General features: G+C 56.1%; 3 protein-coding genes across 3 annotated transcripts; all 3 read left to right on the top strand.

Annotated features, from left to right (window-relative positions):
- Nucleotides 1-4,369: 4,369 nt before the first annotated feature.
- On the top strand, nt 4,370-6,758 carry KCNA7 (potassium voltage-gated channel subfamily A member 7; the record flags this gene model as incomplete). The annotated part of the gene is made up of 2 exons (XM_081215976.1): nt 4,370-4,939; nt 5,940-6,758. The coding sequence occupies exons 1-2, from the start codon at nt 4,385-4,387 to the stop codon at nt 6,756-6,758; spliced, it is 1,374 nt and encodes a 457-aa protein (XP_081072102.1). The 5' UTR covers nt 4,370-4,384.
- A 5,108-nt stretch (nt 6,759-11,866) lies between these two features.
- Nucleotides 11,867-13,216, top strand: NTF4 (neurotrophin 4; the record flags this gene model as incomplete). The annotated part of the gene is made up of 2 exons (XM_081216365.1): nt 11,867-11,924; nt 12,572-13,216. The coding sequence occupies exon 2, from the start codon at nt 12,584-12,586 to the stop codon at nt 13,214-13,216; it is 633 nt and encodes a 210-aa protein (XP_081072491.1). The 5' UTR covers nt 11,867-11,924; nt 12,572-12,583.
- Nucleotides 13,217-15,189: 1,973 nt separating this feature from the next.
- SAXO3 (stabilizer of axonemal microtubules 3) lies at nt 15,190-17,849 on the top strand (the record flags this gene model as incomplete). The annotated part of the gene is made up of 5 exons (XM_081216972.1): nt 15,190-15,345; nt 15,631-15,831; nt 15,932-16,093; nt 16,807-16,934; nt 17,420-17,849. The coding sequence occupies 5 exons, from the start codon at nt 15,190-15,192 to the stop codon at nt 17,790-17,792; spliced, it is 1,020 nt and encodes a 339-aa protein (XP_081073098.1). The 3' UTR covers nt 17,793-17,849.
- Between the last annotated feature and the right edge of the window lie 173 nt (nt 17,850-18,022).

Below are 18,022 nucleotides of genomic sequence, written 5' to 3'. Positions count from 1 at the left end.
CGTTGTTCAATAAAGTTCTTGGTGAAAATGAAAAATGTGTCTTTAAAAACCAAAGGCACTTTTTGGCCAGCCCAACATATTCAAAGGTTCTGGGAATTAGAACGTGGACATCTTCCGGGGGTGTGTGTGTGGGGACATCATTCTGCCTCGCATATTAATGATACAAGAGAATTAGGAGTGATGATAGGAGCTGAGTCTGCAGGCGGGACAGAGAGATGGGACCCAGGACGCAAGGCAAGATGTTGGTCTTGGATTGGGAGGGACAGATGAAAAGCAGAGCATCTGGGCAGCTGATAGAATGGGCTGTGGGAAGATGAAGTGTCTGGTAGCCTCTACGCTTTCAGAAGAATGACGAGCGAGGGGATCAGCTGACTTGAAGGTGAGGAGGACGAGGGTGCGGTGGGGATTTGAGGAGAATGAAGATGGGGAATGGCCATCTTGTGGGGGGGCGGGTGCTGAGCGTACCTTGATGAAGGACACAGAGCAGGGTCACAGGAGGGCTGGGATTTGGGATCCAGCCCCCCTCAGAGCCCCCTGGGAAGGCAGAGTGGGTGAGAGGATTTACTAGGGTTAGGGTTTCACCCCAGCAGTGCCCTGGAGGGGATCATAGGCAAAGAAGGGAAAGACATCCGAAGGAGAGTGACTTTATGGGGGACCGTGGAACGGTGGAAGCGGGGGGAAGAGGGAAGGGAGGACAAGATGGGGGGAGTCAAAGATAATGAGAATCTAATGGGGTCAATGCATTGTACCTGCTGGTGGGCTTGAAATTTGGCTTTATTTTTATTTATTTATTTTTTTGCTGCACCCCCCCCACAGCTTGCAGAATCTCAGTTCCCCGACCAGGGATTGAACCCCAGGCCATGGCAGTGAAAGACAAGAATCCTAACCACTAAGCCACCAGGGAACTCCCTTGAAAGTTTTTTGTTTTTTTTTTTAATTTGGTTGGTGGGAAAAGGGAGCGCATGGACTGAGAATGGGATGATAAAAATACAGTTTGCCTACTGTGTAGCACAGGGAACTATATTCAGTATCCTGTGATGAACCAAAATGGAAAAGAAGAGGAAAAAGTATATTTATGTATAACTTTATCACTGTCCTGTGCAGCAGAAATTGACATTGTAAATCAACTATACTTGAATAAAATAATTTTTTAAAAAAAGAAGAGGAAATCAACTAAACTCCCATAAAAAACAAAAACAAACAAAAAAGAGGAAGAAAAAAATAGAGTTTGGGGAGTTCCCTGGCGGTCCAGTGGTTAGGACTTGGCACTTTCACTGCTGTGGCCCAGGTTTAGTCCTTAGTCAGGGAACTAAGATCCCGCAAGCCGTGCCGTATGGCCAAAAAAAAAAAAAAAAGTTTTAAGGGCGTGTAGTTACTGATAATGACAAGGACAAGGGTATGACCAAGAAAGTGGGTGGCACAATCAAGGGGGACAGATAGATATGGGTGTAGAGTTTCTTTGGGGGGAAAACAAAAATTGCCTAAAATTGATTGCAGTGATGCATGCAAAACTATTATGAATATAGGAAGAACCATTGTGTTGTATACTTTATTTTTTTTAATTATTTTATTTTAAATTTATTTTATTTTTAAAAATTTTTGGCTGCGTTGGGTCTTCATTGCTGTGCGTGGGCTTTCTCTAGTTGTGGCGAGTGGGGGCTGCTCTTCCCTGTGGTGCGCGGGCTTCTCATTGCAGTGGTGTCTAAGCGCGTGGGCTTCAGTAGTTGCAGCATGCAGGCTCAGTAGTTGTGGCTCGAGGGCTCAGTTGCTCTGAGGCATGTGAGATCTTCCCAGACCAGGGATTGAACCCGTGTCCCCTGCATCGGCAGGCGGATTCTTAACCACTGCACCATCAGGGAAGTCCCATGTCGTATACTTTAAATGAGTGAACTGTATGGTATGTGAATTGTAGCTCAATAAAACTGTAAAAAAGGAAGGAAGGAAGGAAGGGAGCTGGGGTAGATCAGAGGGCAAGATGGATGGAAATGATGGGTTGAGAGTACCAAGAAGCCACGTGTGGATTATCTAGTATCATGGTGTGTGTTAACAAACCACCCAAAGACTGTATGACTGAAAACAATAAAGATCATTTATCTCACTCACAAGTCTGCAAGCTGGGCAGGGCCTCAGGGAGAAGGCTTATCTCTCCTGGCTGGGGCAGGAGGATGTGCTTCTAAGATGGCTCACTCATGTGGCTGCAGGCTGGTGCTGGGGATCAGCTGTGAGTTTAGTAGCCTAGGGTCCTCTCCACATGGGCCTTGTCATCTAGCCTGCACAAGTGTCCCAAGGAAAAGAGTGGGGTGGAACATTGCCTTTTATGATCCAACCTTGGAAATCACACTGCGTCTCTTCCAAGGTGGTCTGTTAGTTGAGGGTCTCACCAAAAGCTGGAGAATGGACTCCACAAGATAGGGTGTGACATGGCTCAGACAAAAAATATGGTCCTTTTTGGAAAAGGCAACCAGGTACAGGCCAGGTTTCAGCAGAATCATCTATATGGGGATATTGAAATTATTAAGAATTATGAAAAACAAAGGAATTATGACAGTCGTTTTAGAGTGATGGATATAGAGCCAGGATTGAAAATCTTCTCTGAAAGAGTGGGAGTGGGCAGAAGGGAAAGGGATGAGTTCTTTAGGGAAGGCTGGGAAGAGGTGTCCATGGATAACTTGAGCTTCAAAGGAGCTGAGGGAGGGAGAATTGTCTGGAAGTGGCAAGAAGGAGCGCCCACCTCCAGGCTCAGTGGTAGGAGGGTGTTAAGAGATAGGGCTGCAGGCAGGAGGAGAGATCGGTGCACACAGAGCATTCAGAAACCCACAAAGAGGGATCTCTGTGGGCTCTGAGAATGAGAAAAAAAAGAGGAGACCAGAAAGAAGGGAAAAGCCCAGAGAGATGGGGAGACAGAGACCCAGATACGGGTAGGGCCAAAGACCATAAAAGAAAGGGACATAGACACAGAGAAAGGGAAACAGAAATCCAGATGGATGGTGACATAGCATCCCAGAAAGAAATTGTAGACAGGCAGAGAAAGAGGGCCAGAATTCCTAGGGTGTTAAAACCTTTAGTGTCTCTCTCTACTCCCCCAGCAGAGGGCGCCCGGGGCCTCATTCCCTGGAGTCCGGGTGTCCAATCCCCACGATTTCCCGCCAAGCACATCAGATGGGGCTATTTTTACCCCGTGTCATAGGACACCGGTGGCTGGAAGGCCATCGTCTATCTGTCCTTTGGCCCCTTCGAGTGACCCTGCGGCATTTCCCCAGCCCACCCCTGACCTGTTCCTAGCAGGCTTGGCCTCCTTTTGCACTATTCAGGGCTGCAGCTCAGGCTTTGCTGGGTCTAAGAAAGTCTGGCAGAGAATCCAGGTGGAGAACCCGGGGGTGGGGGTAGGGGCAACCCGAGCGAGGGCACCCCGTGTGGGGGACACATGCTCAGGGTTTAGAGCTGCTGGAGCATCCCCAGGATGGGGAAACCACCAGGACAATGGCAGAGACAACCTAGGGTGAATGTCAGAGAGAGATTCAGAGATATGACTCGGGAGAGGCTCGGTCCTCCAGAGGCCCTGAGACAGAGACTTGCAGTAATTCAGAGAAACAGGGAAAGAAAGATACCCAAAGGGGAGACCCAGAGAATCCCAGGGACAGAGACACAGTGGGCTGAGAGGTAATGAGAGGGAAGAGACCCACAGAGACAAGAAGCAGAGAGTCCCAGACAGAGGGGAAAGACAGAGACCAAGAGAGACAAGAAATAAACAGAGATAGAGATACAAGAATCAAAAGGAAGACGGAGATTCGGAGAGACCAAGACACAGGGACTGACGGGAATCCCCAGACACAGATGACCCTAGAACGGCAAAGCTCAGAGATAAATGACCCATAGAGACACTCAGAGATACAACCCCGAGATCAGAGATACAGAGAGACTCAAAGTGAAGACATAGCCAGACACAGAGACATACAAAAGAACGAGAGAGAGAGAGAGAGAGAGACAAAGAGATGGAAATTTGTGACTCCAACAGAGCGGCTCAGATACTCATAAAAACACAGACGAGAGACATACACGGAAACCCGGAGAGACGCAGGACAGAGATCTCAGGCGATGGAGAGACAGAGGGAAAGGAACCCCGAAGGCCAGGTGGAGCCGGAGACAGCGCAGCGCCGCGTCGCCTGGGGGTAAAGGGAGGGCGCCCCGGCAGAGGGCGCCCGGCCCTCTGCCCCGCCTGGGTCACGGCGCCCCCTCCCCCGCGTCCTGGCCGCACGGCCGGGCTATTTTTACGCGTGGACACCGGACACCAGGCTGGGGCGGCGGCGGCGGCCGAGGCGGGGCCGGGCCGGGTCGGGCGTCGGGGCCACACGTCCGTCCGCGGGTCGCCGGGGCTGCGCGCGCCATGGAACCCGGGTGCCCGCCGCCGTGCGCCTGCTGCGAGCGAGTGGTGCTCAACGTGGCTGGGCTGCGCTTCGAGACCCGGGCGCGCACGCTGGGCCGCTTCCCGGACACGCTGCTCGGGGACCCGGTGCGCCGCAGACGTTTCTACGACGGCGCGCGCCGCGAGTACTTCTTCGACCGGCACCGGCCCAGCTTCGACGCGGTACTCTATTACTACCAGTCGGGCGGGCGCCTGCGGCGGCCGGCGCACGTGCCGCTCGACGTCTTCCTGGAAGAGGTGGCCTTCTATGGGCTGGGTGCCGCGGCGCTAGCGCGCCTGCGCGAGGAGGAGGGCTGCCCCTTGCCATCGGAGCGCCCCCTGCCCCGCCGCGCCTTCGCGCGCCAGCTCTGGCTGCTCTTCGAGTTCCCCGAGAGCTCGCAGGCCGCGCGCGTGCTCGCCGTTGTCTCAGTGCTCGTCATCCTCGTCTCCATCGTCGTCTTCTGCCTCGAGACGCTGCCCGACTTCCGCGACGACCGCGACAGCTCGGGGCTCGCCGCGGTGGCTGCAGCTGGCCCGGTGAGGGGGCGGGGCCTGCGTGTGGAGAGGCGGGATTTGGGAGGAGCTGGACGAGGTCCACGGGGTCCTGGCCAATCACAAAGTGGGGTAAGGGGCACTGGTAGGTGGGGCCTCTCAGGACGGTGGGTCCTGGCTGTGGATGGGCAAGGCATTGGGGGCCTGGTTGGAAGACCTGACCAGTCAAAGGTGGGCAAAGGCCTGTGAGAGGTGGGCAAGCCAGGGACGGCGCCAGACCAGGGGACTCTACATTAAATCCTGGGCTGGGGGCGGGAAAGGTGTAGCTTAATGGGGCGGGGCCTGAGGATCTAAATAGGAGAACCTGCCTTTTCAGAAGGCGTGCGCTGAGGTAGGTGAGAAACCCAACTTTTGGAGGGCAGGAGCACAGGAGGACAGGTGTATTAAGAAATCAAAACTGAGGAATAAGGAGAGACTGAAAAATCGGGGGTCTATACGGCTGGCAGTAACCAATGGGAAGGATGGGCTGGAGGTAGTGAGATCTGGGACCTGAAGAAAGCCACCGAGGGAGCTGCAGATCGAGGGGTGGGGCCTGAGGATTGGGGCAAAAGGAATCCATCATAAAGAAAGTTGAGCTGAGGGCCGTGAGGGGAGGGGCCCGGGTTTTGGCATAAAGATAAGGTCTTTAACCATTATGGTCCAGGCTGGGTTTGGGGAGGGCAGGGCACAAGGGAGTGGGGCTAGGATGGGGACCGTCCCCATCTGGAAATTCAACTCTGGGGGCGGGATTTTGGGAGGGAAGAGATTGAGCCCTACTCAAGCATTATTTCAGGAGGCCCTGCCAATGAAGGATCAGGGACCCTAAAGTCAGCCTTCCCTGGGGGTCCCGAGAAGGAGTGTACTACAGCTAGGTCACCGGGGTTCTGGGGGCAGCAGCTATTGACCAATTTGTAAAGAAGTAGTTGAATATTTAAACAGGAAATATGGCCATTCCAGTGCGTCCCAGCCCTGGCATGGTCCTCCCTGAACCCCTTCCTCTCCGCAGTTTCTGGCTCGGCTGAACGGCTCCAGCCCAGTGCCTGGACCCCCACCTCGCTTGCCCTTCGATGACCCGTTCTTTGTGGTGGAGACATTGTGCATCTGTTGGTTCTCCTTTGAGCTGCTGGTGCGCCTGGCGGCCTGCCCAAGCAAGACAGCCTTCTTCAAGAATGTGATGAACCTCATTGATTTTGTGGCCATCCTGCCTTACTTTGTGGCACTGGGTACCGAGCTGGCCCAGCAGCGGGGGGTGGGCCAGCCAGCCATGTCACTGGCCATCCTGCGAGTCATCCGACTGGTACGCGTCTTCCGCATCTTCAAGCTGTCCCGGCACTCAAAGGGCCTGCAGATCTTGGGCCAGACCTTAAGAGCCTCCATGCGAGAGCTGGGCCTCCTCATCTTCTTCCTTTTCATTGGTGTGGTCCTCTTCTCCAGCGCAGTCTACTTTGCTGAGGCCGAGCGGGCAGACTCCCATTTCACCAGCATCCCTGAGTCCTTCTGGTGGGCGGTGGTCACTATGACCACAGTTGGCTATGGAGACATGGCGCCCGTCACTGTGGGCGGCAAGATAGTGGGCTCTCTGTGTGCCATTGCCGGCGTGCTGACCATTTCCCTACCTGTGCCAGTCATTGTCTCCAACTTCAGCTACTTTTACCACCGGGAGACAGATGACGAAGAGGCTGGGATGTACAGCCATGTGGACACACAGCCCTGTTGCCCACTGGAGGGCAAGGTCAATGGGGGGTTTGTGGATCAAGAGGTTCCTGAGCTCCCACCTCCACTCCTCTGGGCTCCCCCTGGGAAACACATGGTCACCGAAGTGTGAGGGACAGTTGAGGTCTGCAGAACCTCACATTTCCTTGGAGGGAGGGAGGGAGGGAAGGGAGGAAGGAAAGTTGGGGGGAGGGTGTTGGGTTTAGGAAGAACTAAGTTAAGTGGTAATGAGTTGGGCAATACTAAGTCTTATTGGGTCTTGAGTTGTGGATTGGTAGCTCCTGTGGGTACCTCCTTAGTTGACAGCGAATGGCAATGGATTATGCTGATTTGAGGGGGGGCTCCATCGGTTTGTATTGTACTGGGTTGTGTATAGCTTGGGGTAGTATTGCGATAGGTTTTGTCACATAATTCTGTGAGTTTCTTAGTTCCAGGTTGCGTTGGGTTGGGTTACAAGTGTAGGTGAGTCTTGTCCAAGTGCATTATGCAGGATTCTGTGGTTTTATGAGTCCCCTAGGGCCATGTTGGATCAAGTAAGGTGGTCACCACGGCACTGTTGGGACTGATTGTGTGTTCATGCATGGTGCTGTAGAGTTGGGTTGAGACACTGGAAACTGCGTGGCTTTGTGATTCTTCTAGGGCCATGTTATTTTAAGTTCTGTGAACTTGTGAGTCATGTAGAAATATGAAGAGTCATGTGATAGAATGTGAGCTTTCTAGGTCGTATGAGGTTAAGTTGGGTTGGAATGTATGAGCATAGGAGTCTTTCAGGGTTCTGTTGTGTTGAATTGTGTAGAGTTATGTGGCTAGTTTGTCGGGGCTGAGTTGAGTCGTAATGAGTTGTATAATCATGTGAACCTCGTAGGACCAGTTCAGTTGGGTCATACAACTGTTTGATTTGGGTTACATCAAATTGCATCCTGGAGTCCTATAGGAACGTTGGGTTGAGCTGGACTGTATGTATGAGCACCACAGGGCCATGCTGGTTTGTTCTGCATTTAGTGGTAGCGCAAGGACCCAAAAATAACAGCACCGGGAAGAAATCATGTGTCAAGGAGTGAATATGTTATGTGGACTCTAGGAGACCAGCTGAACTGGCTTGCCCCGTGTCATCCCTATAAGGGGCAGGGCTAGGTTCTGTATTTGTAGATTCAGTTGGTCACACAGAAGGCTTCTGGGTGAACTTGGAAGATGTAGATGCCCCTTCCGTTTACCCCACACCTGCTTTGTTTTGCCATTCAAACCCCTTCTCTATCTGTCTTCCCATAGAGTTTTCCTTCCAGACATGGAGATCAGAGCCACAAGGGAAGGAGAAAGGGGGAGAAACTGTACTCTGTTCAGACATGATGGGGGGATAGAAACCCAGAGGAGGGGGACAGAGAGCTGGGGAGGGATAGAGACCCAGAGAAAGAAAGAGAAAGAAACCCCAAGAGGGGAAAAAGACCCAGAGAGAGGGGGAGACAGAGACCCAGAGGGGGCAGGTATCAGGCACCCAGAGAGAAAGGGACAGAGACCCAGAGTTGGAAAGAGACCAGAGCACCCCAGAGAAAGAGAACCAAAGAAGAAAAAGTCAGAAAAAGTCAGTGCCCCTAAACCTGAGAGAGATGCACGGTGTATTTCATGGAATCACAAAGGGATCCCAAATCAGGATGCACCAACCTATCCTCCCGCAGCTCAAGAAGTGTGTCAGACAAACTGCAGGGCCCACTCTATCTTCCTGGGGAGAAAGCAGTGTCTCAGAGCATGGGAGTGGCTTCCCAAGGTCTCATGGCTTGTCCCCGGCGAGGGATGCGGGGCTGGACTTGTGGCCTGCTGCTTGACCCTACATGTCCCCATCAGCCTGCTGGTCTGCACAGGACTTCCCGAGTCTAACAGCCTCATTTCTCACAAATGAGGAAACTAAGGCTCAGAGGGGAGGGGGTTACCCAAGGTCAGAGGTCTTTTAGTACTAAAAGGGAATTTGGAGGAGGAAGAAGAGGAGGATGGTTACGTCACTAACATGTATAGGGCTGCCTATGTGCCAGGTAACTTTCAAAGTACTTGTATTAATTTATTAAAATCCATCCAGTGGTTTACAGAGAGTTGTTGTTATTTTTAGCTAGGAAACCACCCCCCTTTCTTTTTTGGTCAAATGAAATCTCACTTAGGAGCACCAGTGTGATTCATCAGAGGGTGTGAACTGGTTTGAGGGGTCTCTCTTGACAACTCACAATGTGGGTAACAAATTCCGTTTGGAAACCCCTGATTTAATCCAACCACCTTTTTACACAGAGAGATAGAAGAAGGTACAGATTGTGAGAAGTGTTTGATAAAGGTTGAAAATAATGTAACCTTTAAATAATATAACACTTCTCTCCGAAATGGAGAGAAAGGCACTTTGGAAAAGAAACGGAGACAGACAGACCCCCTCACAGTGGCAGACACAGGGCAGAGTCTGGGAGGCAGGCACAGAGCCCAGCACGGGGACCCAAAGAGGAAGAGATACGTGCAGAGAGGACAGAGATACCCAAGGGGAGGAGGGAAAGCAGGAGCGAAGAGGGCAGCGGTCTGGGAGGGGGTCAGAGACAGGAGGGAGGACAAAGACCCATAGAAGGGGGAACAGACCAGAGAGGAGGGGCCAGAGATCCAGAGAAGAGAGAGGGACAGGGACCCAGACAGAGAGGAGAGGGATACAGAGAGAGGGGGAGGGAGACCCAAGGAGAGAGGGGGAGACGGAAACTGTCTCCCATTACTCTTTGAAAACTCACCCCTACTACCCCGTCAGAGACTGAAAGTTGCATAAAGTTCCTCTGGTAGGGGGTGGGGCATGTTGGGTGCTTAGGGGTATGGGAAGCATGGTGAGGTCAGGGAAGTGACCTGAGTGGACACTCAAAAGACTGGGAAGCGCCCCTCCTCCACCCCAATAAACAACCGCAGCAGCCTTCTATGTGGCCTTGGCTCGGATGGGGAGAGGTGAGGGGAACACCCTAATCCGGGGACACCCTTCCCGCCACCTTGCCATGCTATATTTAGGCTGAGGGAGGGGTACGGGATGACCCCCCCTCCTCCACGAAGGCAGGTGTCGGCTTTCCTCCTGAAAATAGCTCCAGGGGTGGGGGTGAGGCGTTAAGTCTGTCCCAGGACTCCAACTCCTGTCTGATCTCCGTCTGTCTTAAGGTCTCTCTTTCTCTGGGTCTCTGTCCCCCTTGTGGGGTTCTGTCCCCTTTTCTCAGCATGTCTGTCTCCTCTCTCTGCATCTGTGTCTTCTCTCTCTCTCCGGGTTTCTGTCTCCCTCTTTCTCTGGGAGCCTGTCCCCTTTTACTCTCCATTTTTGTGCCTTTCCCCCACCTCCCTTCATCTGTCACTATTCACTTTCTTTCTCTAAGCAGGTCATTCTGTTGCCAAATCACATCTTTGTCTATCTCCGGGTCCTGGAATACCTTGAGTTGCTCTTATCTGAACTCAGGACAAGACCCTCTCCCCACTCCCCATCCAGGAAATTCCAGCAGAGAGGACTTATGTGGGAGAGACCCCCCTCACCCAGCGTCTCCCCGGGGCCTCGGGCCTTATCACTCCCCGAGCCCAGCTGGTTAATGTCTGGCCTGGGGCTCCCGGGAGAGTTGGGGATGAGAGCAGAGGGTGGGAATCTGCCCGGGGATTGACACTTCACTGGCAAAAGAACGCAAAGGAATCTCAGGCCCAGACTCCTGGGTCTGAGGGAGGAGGGGGCTGGAGCTGAGGAAGAAGGGGCTGGGGGTCCAGACTCCTGAGTCTGAAGGAGGAGGGAGCTGCGCGGGCCCAGACTCCGGAGTCTGCGGGAGGAGGGGTCTGGGGGACCAGGACTCCTGGATCTGGGGGAGGAGGGGGCTGGGGACCCGGACTCCTGGGTCTGAGGGAGGGAGGGGGGGTGCTGGCGCCTGGCCTCCTGGGACTGAGGCGGGCAGAGGGCTGAGCTAGCCAGGCCGGGCTTCCAAGGTCTCGGCACGCGTGTGGAAGGCGGGATCCCCCGGCCCCTCCTCCGCCGTCGGGCGCCGCCCCGCCCCCGCCCCCGACCCGGGCCCTCGGGAGCTGGTGCCGCGAGGAGCCGGTGGGCGAGCGGGCGTCCCTGCAGCCAGCGAGCAGGAGGAGGAGCCGCCGCCGCGCCAGGGGCAGCCGGGGGAGCCGAGGAGTGCGCCCCAGGTAAGAGCCTCCGCGCCTCCTCCCCCGGGATTCCGGCGTCCGGGTCGCCCTGCCCCCGGGTAGGGAGGGACGGGGGCGGGACCGGCGGGGGCGGGGCCTGGCGGAGGAAACTGAGGCAGGAGGGCAGTGTCCCAGAGGGAGAGCCCGTGACCCCCAGCGGGGTCTCAGGAGTCCGGACCCCCTGGCTAAACCTTCTGGGGGAGGGAGGGCCGGGGAGTCCGTATATCTGAGTACCTGGGAAGGAGCTTGAACTCCAAAACTCCAGGGTCTGAAGGAGGAGGGCACCGGGGGTCCGGACTCCTGGGTTTGAAGGAAGAGGGATTTGGGGACCTGGACTCCCGCATCTGAGGGAGGGAGCTGGGGACCTGAGTTCCTGAAAGAGGAGGCAGCTGGGGCCGGGGCTCTTGGGTCTGAGTGAGGAGGGGGCGAGAGCCTGTTCTCCTAAGGGAGGGGGCAGCTAGGGCCCAAGACTCCAGATCTGAGGCAGGAGGCAGCTGGAAACCTACACTCCGGGTTCTGGTTGGGTCAGCATGTGCCCCTCTTCACAATTCCCCCTTCCCATTTCCCCATCTCCCAGCCAGGGCAGGCGGCCACGCCAGGTATGTGCAATAGAAGTCTTGGACGGGCCCTGGCCTGTCCTGTGAGGAGAGAACATTCCAGGAAGCAGCCTCCGGGACCCAGGGCTTCTTAAGTGTGGGCCCTCAGACACCCGGGTGTCCAGGCCAGCCCTGCGCCCGCCCTGTCTGAGAGATGAATGGGCTGAGGAGGATGTGATCTTTTCCAGCCTCCTTCATCCTCAGCGTCTCCCCTCCCCTCTCCTCGCCCCATCTGCTTTCCACCCAGGAGCCATCACCTGGGCAGGGCAGGGGCCTCTAGCAGGGGGATGCAGCCTTGACTCTTGGTCCCTTACACTTTAAAAGGAACACTGAGAAGGGGAGTGTTCAGGCCCCCTCCTCCACCTGCCTCTATAACCTACCTGTTCCCTTCCTCTGCTAGGTGGTTGCCCCCTCCCTCTCCTGAGATGTCAGGAAGGAGGGGGCCACCTGCATCCCCCACAGGGGCCCCCCGGAGCCTGGGGGCCCCCAACCCCGGAGCTCGGAGGCGGAGGAGGTGCTGACAGGTCTGGTAACCACCCACTTCTTCTCAGTCCTCTCCAGGCCATCCTGTCCCAGAATCCGCAGGCTTCCAGAATGTTCTAGAGAAACTGCAATATGCACAACCCTGCCAGTGTCTCCCAGCCCTGGGCCAATTTCATGGACAGGGAAACTGAAGCCCCACCTGAGAGGAAGTGTCTTGCCTTCACAGTGGCAGTTTTAAGCTGAACTGGGGTCTCCCTAGGATTCCAGAACATGACCTTTCTCAGAATTTTGGAAACTCAAACCTCCTCCAGGCTGCAGGGCTTAGGGTTCCTTGGGGTTGTAGAGGCAGGATGGCACAGTGGAGTTGATGGGACAGGGTTCAAGTTCCACTTCCGGCATTTGCTGGCTGTGTGACCTGGTGCAAGTCACTAACCTCTCTGAGCCTGTATTTCCCCATTTGCCTGTATTTCCCCATTTGTTGGCTATTAATAGTAATAATAGTAGACTAATTATGATTAATCTAGAAGTTGGGCATTATCGAAGTCCTAGAATATAGGGTCCCCCAAAGTTCTAGAACAAGTGCCAGAACCGCCTCCCTGTGGTTCTGGCACACAGAAGTTCCCATCGCCCCCCCCCACTAAGTTATTATCCTTCTCTCTAATTCCAGCTTCCCTCTCTCTATCCTCAGGTGCTCAGCGAGATGCTCCCCCACCCCTCAGGCTCCCTCCCCATCCTCCTACTTTTCCTCCTCCCCAGTGTCCCAATGGAGCCCCACGCCTCATCCTCACCCCTGCCCCCATTTCCAGTCCCCGAGTGGGACCTCTTGTCCCCCCGCGTAGCCCTGTCCAGGGGTACCCCCGCTGGGCCCCCTCTGCTCTTCCTGCTGGAGGCTGGAGCCTTTGGGGAGCCAGCTGGCAGCCCGGCCAACCGCAGTCGGCGGGGGGTGAGTGAGACAACACCAGCGAGTCGCCGCGGAGAGCTGGCTGTGTGTGATGCAGTCAGCGGCTGGGTGACAGACCGCCGGACTGCTGTGGACCTGCGTGGGCGCGAGGTGGAGGTGCTGGGCGAGGTGCCTGCGGCTGGCGGCAATCCCCTTCGCCAGTACTTCTTTGAAACCCGCTGCAAGGCTGACAGCGCTGGGGAAGGTGGCCCCGGTGGGGGTGGAGGAGGCTGCCGGGGTGTGGACTGGAGGCACTGGGTGTCTGAGTGTAAGGCCAAGCAGTCCTACGTGCGGGCATTGACTACCGATGCCCAGGGCCGTGTGGGCTGGCGATGGATTCGAATTGACACTGCCTGTGTCTGCACGCTCCTCAGCCGGACTGGCCGGGCCTGAGGCCCATGACCGGGAACTGGGCAGGTAGAGGAAGAAGAGAGCTGGATGCTGAAAGACCTCAGGGGTGGCCTGGCTGCTCTAGGCCTCAGTTTGGGAACTCGTCAAATGGTCACAAAAATCACAGCTCTCTGATTTTGGGAGCTCAATCTGGGCAAGAAAGACAGATGGTGAAACCAAATGGGGTTTTGAAGGATGAATAGGAGTTCTCTTGGATGAACTTGAGGGTAATGATGATGATGATGATAGCCAATATTTTCTGAGTGCCTACTGTTTATGAGCTCTAATACACAACTTGTCAGATCAACTCTGGTGGATTTGACCATTGGAGGCCCTCAGCTTCTAAGTTGCTGACCATGCGATCTCAGAGGACATCACCTTGCCCACCCTGGAGAGAGTGACAAGGAGGGGATGTGTCAAGAAGTGTGTGTGGGAGCATAAAAACTGGAACATGTAGGCAACTAGTTGGGAGCTGGGGTTCGAATGAGAAAACTTACTTAGTCAGATAGGGCAAGTGTTGGCTTAGATATTCTGTTTTGAGGTAGTGAGCTACCTACCACAGCAGGAGCACAAGCAAGGTTGAATGACAGGAGGTCAGGATGCTTAAGGGTTTGGCCTTGGTGGGGAGTTGGAATCAGGTTTCTACCCCTCTTCCCTGTCCCAACCTTTACCCTATACTAGTAAAGAAATAGACCTTACCATTGTCCAGTTTGAGTAGAGCATGAGGTTTTGACCAACTGGCCTGCCCCCTGGCTGGGATCAGGGGTGATTTGGACCCTGATCAGCCTAGAGTGAGCCTGGAAAATCCAACAGGAGAAGCGGCACCAGAAGCCTGAATGAGGGGGTCGGTGGCACCCTGGGCCAGGCTGCAGAAGGCAGCCTCAGTTTTCCCTGTCTGAAGAACGGGTTGGTGGGATGAGATAATGGGGGCTGAGGAGGCAGAGGCTTTGACCAAAAGGGCTTTAAAGTGAGGAAGTGACAAGAGAAGTCAGGGATAGACTCCACACCCTCAGGACACCCCTTCATATATTACCATTCCATAGCCGCATGCAAACACAGACACACACTTTTGCCCTTGTTTCTACATCTCTGTGTTCTGGGTCTGTGGTTCCCGCTCTCTTTTCTGCCGCCTTCTTTGCTGTCTCTGTGTCTAAATTCCTGTCCCATCATCTCTGGGTCAGTAGCTCTCTTTCTGTCCCTGTTTCTCACTCACTGTCTCACCCATTCCTGTGTGTGTTTCTTTCTCATTCAGCAAAGCTCTTTCCACACCCCCCTCTTTATTGCTAAGTATTTCCCCGTGGGTCCCTCCCTCTTCTCCTACCCCCATACCCAGGTGGAAGTTTTCAACCAAATCAAAGGCAGGCAGGACAGGAGAAGCCAAAGCTGATGCTGAGTCCTTCAGCACACATAAGGAGGGAGGGAGAGCCCTGGGGAAGTCTGGAAGTCGTTACCCAGCCCCTCACCCCTGCCCTCTGCTGCCGAGGTGGGCTGTCCTGGCAGAAGGAGGAGGTGGCCAAGAGGCCCGGGACCCTATAGGAAAGGGGGATGTTTCTCATGGATACCCTGATGCGCTGGGTAGCTCTGCCCTCCTCTCCCTCTGTTCCTCTATTTTTGGGTATCTGACCACCCCCCACCCCAGGTCTCTGTCCCCCTCTCTCTGCTGCCCCCTCTCTGGGTCTCAAACTCTCTGAACTCTGGACTTCTATTGCTCTCCCCCGCACTTTCTGCCCTCCTCTCCCTCTGGGTCTCCGTCCCCACCCCACCCCCATTTCTCTGAGTTTTTGTGCCCCTCTTGGTGTCTCTGTACTCCCCTCTCAATATCCCCTCCCTCCTGCCTCCTGGAGTCTTTCTCACTCCATCCATCTGCACGCCCGCAGGCCCTTCATTGGCTGGGTTTAGGGTGGGAGGGTTCTGTCACCCGGGGCAACAGCAACAACAAGCCGGTTCCTGCTAGGCTACAGGGCGGGGGTGGGACCATGGCGGGTCGGACCCTAGCTCGGCGCTACGGTCCCCCACGGTCCCCCATCTCTGGGACCGAGGTGCCTGGATCCCAGCCCAGCTGGCATCTCACCAGCAGTGGCGTCGCCCACCACTTTATCCCGCCCGTGCCCTTTCCCCCGCCCACTGTGCAGGTGAGAGGACCCTAGGATCTTAGCCAAGAGGAGACTGGGGGCCCAGACTGAAGGAGGGGCCTGGGGATCCAGACACCTGCTGAGAGAAAAGGGGATTCCGGGCTTAGAGTCCTGTCTGACAGAAGGAGGAGGGTTCCGGGGACTCGGTCTGAGAGAGGAGGGGTCAGGGAACCTGGATGCCTGGAACGGGCGGTAGGAAGGGGCTGGGGACTGACTGGGAAGGATCAGGGCTTGCGGACGAGACTCCTGAGTCCCTTTAGCTGACGTCCTGCACCTTCTCCTCAGTCCACGGTCGCGGAGCCCCTGCCCCCGGCCGCAAAGCAGGATTTGCATATTTGGGCTTTCGACGAGGTCACCAGCAGATGGGAGACAACCTCGGGCTCAGCTCACGTGCCCAAGACCCACGGCGAGCCCTACGCGCAGCCCAAAGCCCCAGAACCTGCGGACCGCACGCGGATTGTGGGGATCAAGGATGTAGCGGAAAAAGTAAGGTTCTGGGATGCCCAGGTCCGCGGGAGACAGGGCTGGGGACCGCACTGGAGTCCCGTGCGCCCTCATGTTGTTTCCCCGCGTCGTCTTCTTGCAGCTCAGACACCGCGGCGGGCGCCTCCCTCTGATCACAAAGCACCAGTGCAGTGAGACGAGGGCGCAGTACACCGGCTGGCCCAGCCTGGACCGGGGCGCCACCTCCTTCATCGGGCCCCAGCCCCTGGAGCTTGCGGACCACAACCGAGGGGGCCCTTCCCAGGTAGCGGAGAAAACCGCAGTGGCAGGATCTGGCAGAGCTTTGAGACCCTGGGGCGGGGTCTGAGGGAATTTTGCGTCTGGGGTCTAAAGAGTGGGACAGAATCTGGAGGTTACATTGAGTGGGGAAGGGGCTTAGGCCTTTTGGGGCGGAGCCAGGAGGAGGAGGGGACTGGAAGCCCGAAATCCCAGCTCTGAGGCTGGGGCCACAGCTAGTACATCCTGGGGCGGGCCTAGGAGGCGGTTCTGAGGCTGCGGGCGGAGCTAGGTAGCCTAATGTACGTGTGGGCGGAGCTTGAATATTCTGAGGCCGGTCTGGGGCGGAAGGCGGGGCTGGCTTCCCGTGGTAGGGTGGTGTAAGGAGTAATAGTCGCCCGAGGCGCCGCTGAATTCCAGGGGCGGGACCGAGAAGGTCTGAATCTAGGGGAGGAGCAGGGAAGGTTTTTTAGTGACTGGGTGCTTGGCTTTGTGTCCGATGACGGGCAGAAAGTATTTGGATTTTGGAGGTGAGGCTAGTAAGGGTTCTGATTTGGGGAGCGAAGCTGAAGTGCACTGGCGTGCAACTGGCCAGGAAGGATTCTGATTCTGGGGGCGGGTGTCGGCCTGGTTCAGAGGCGCTGTTGAGGCCGAAGGAAGAGGAATTCCGTCTGGGACACAGGGCATGAAAAAGGGTCTGAAACCTTTCTTGCTCATCCCTCCTCCCGCGATCCTCCTCAGGCTCTGATCCCCCGGACGAAGAACCCCGAGCTGGCCGGCCGGCCTTTCACTATTTCTGACCAGGGCATCCTGGACCGCCATCAGCTCTATCTGACCACTTCGGCCCGGGACTTCCAGGCCTATTCGAAGTGAGCCTGGATCCTCCCTTGGCACCGCCCCTCTGCACAGCCCCCGCATAGGCTGGTGGGACGCCGAGCCCCCCGGTGTTGGCTCCCTGTCTCTGACTCAGTAGTCTCGGCCTTCAGCTCCTGCACGCGCAATAATCAGAAGTTCAGATCCAGCCCCTACCTTTTTTAGCGCCCTGGTATACTTAGTGTCAACTCTCAGGAACAGGAAGCCTGAAAACGGCCCAAGAAGGAGTTCTGGATCTGGGGACGTGGCCCTGAGGGTCTAGGGCGGGCTCCTTTGGTATTTGAGTCCCCCAGATAACTCTTTTCCGAGGATGCGAAAAGTCCCAGGTTCCAGGCCCTTAAATACCTCGAGGACCCAGGAATCCAGGCTAGGACTCCCCAGTCCCATGCTTCCTAAAGCGTCCCTGACTCCTACAAATGTGTCCTCGAGGATCTATCAAGCTGTGCCCTTCCCATCGTGCCTCCACCCCAATCCCCGACAGGAAGCAGTTGTCAGGCTACCCTCGCAAGGACTCGATGACCTCCTGGAGCTTCGGGGAGACGCCCCAGGCCTGGGGCCCCGGCCCGAAGCAGCCGCCCGGTCCGTGCTCCTCTCGGCCACTCCGGCCGCCGAAAATCCGCGTGCCCCGCGCCCGTCCGGTGATGCCAGTCGTGCCGCACCGCGGGGCGCTGTCTCTGGCTCAAGAATCCTACAGCCCCCCGCTGCACCCATTCCGCCGGCTCGACCGTTTCTGCCCGCTGGAGCTGCCGTGGGGCGGCCCCCACTGGAAACCCGAGTCAGGCATCTACAGCGTGCCGCAAGCCTACTGCACCGAGAACCTCAACTACGGCAGCTTAAAGCCCGCGCTGGTCTGAGCCAGACGGGCCAGCCCCGCCCTGGACACGCCCCCCAAGCGGGGGCGGTGCCGAGCCTGGAAGACTGGGACTAGGGGTACACTGGGTGGGGCTAAGACGGGCAGAGCTTGGACCGTGGGCGGGGCGAATCTAACACGTCCACTCGATCACGGGGGCGGGACTGAGCCTGGAAAATGTACCTTGGGGCTGTGGGCTAGAGGGTGGGACACACCTTCTCAGTCGACGACAGA

The sequence above is a fragment of the Mesoplodon bidens genome (genome assembly GCF_964165515.1).
Source record: "Mesoplodon bidens genome assembly, chromosome: 18".
Taxonomy (NCBI): domain Eukaryota; kingdom Metazoa; phylum Chordata; class Mammalia; order Artiodactyla; family Ziphiidae; genus Mesoplodon; species Mesoplodon bidens.
The sequence above is the reverse complement of the archived record's forward strand: the minus strand, read 5'-3'. Positions and strand labels throughout refer to the sequence as shown.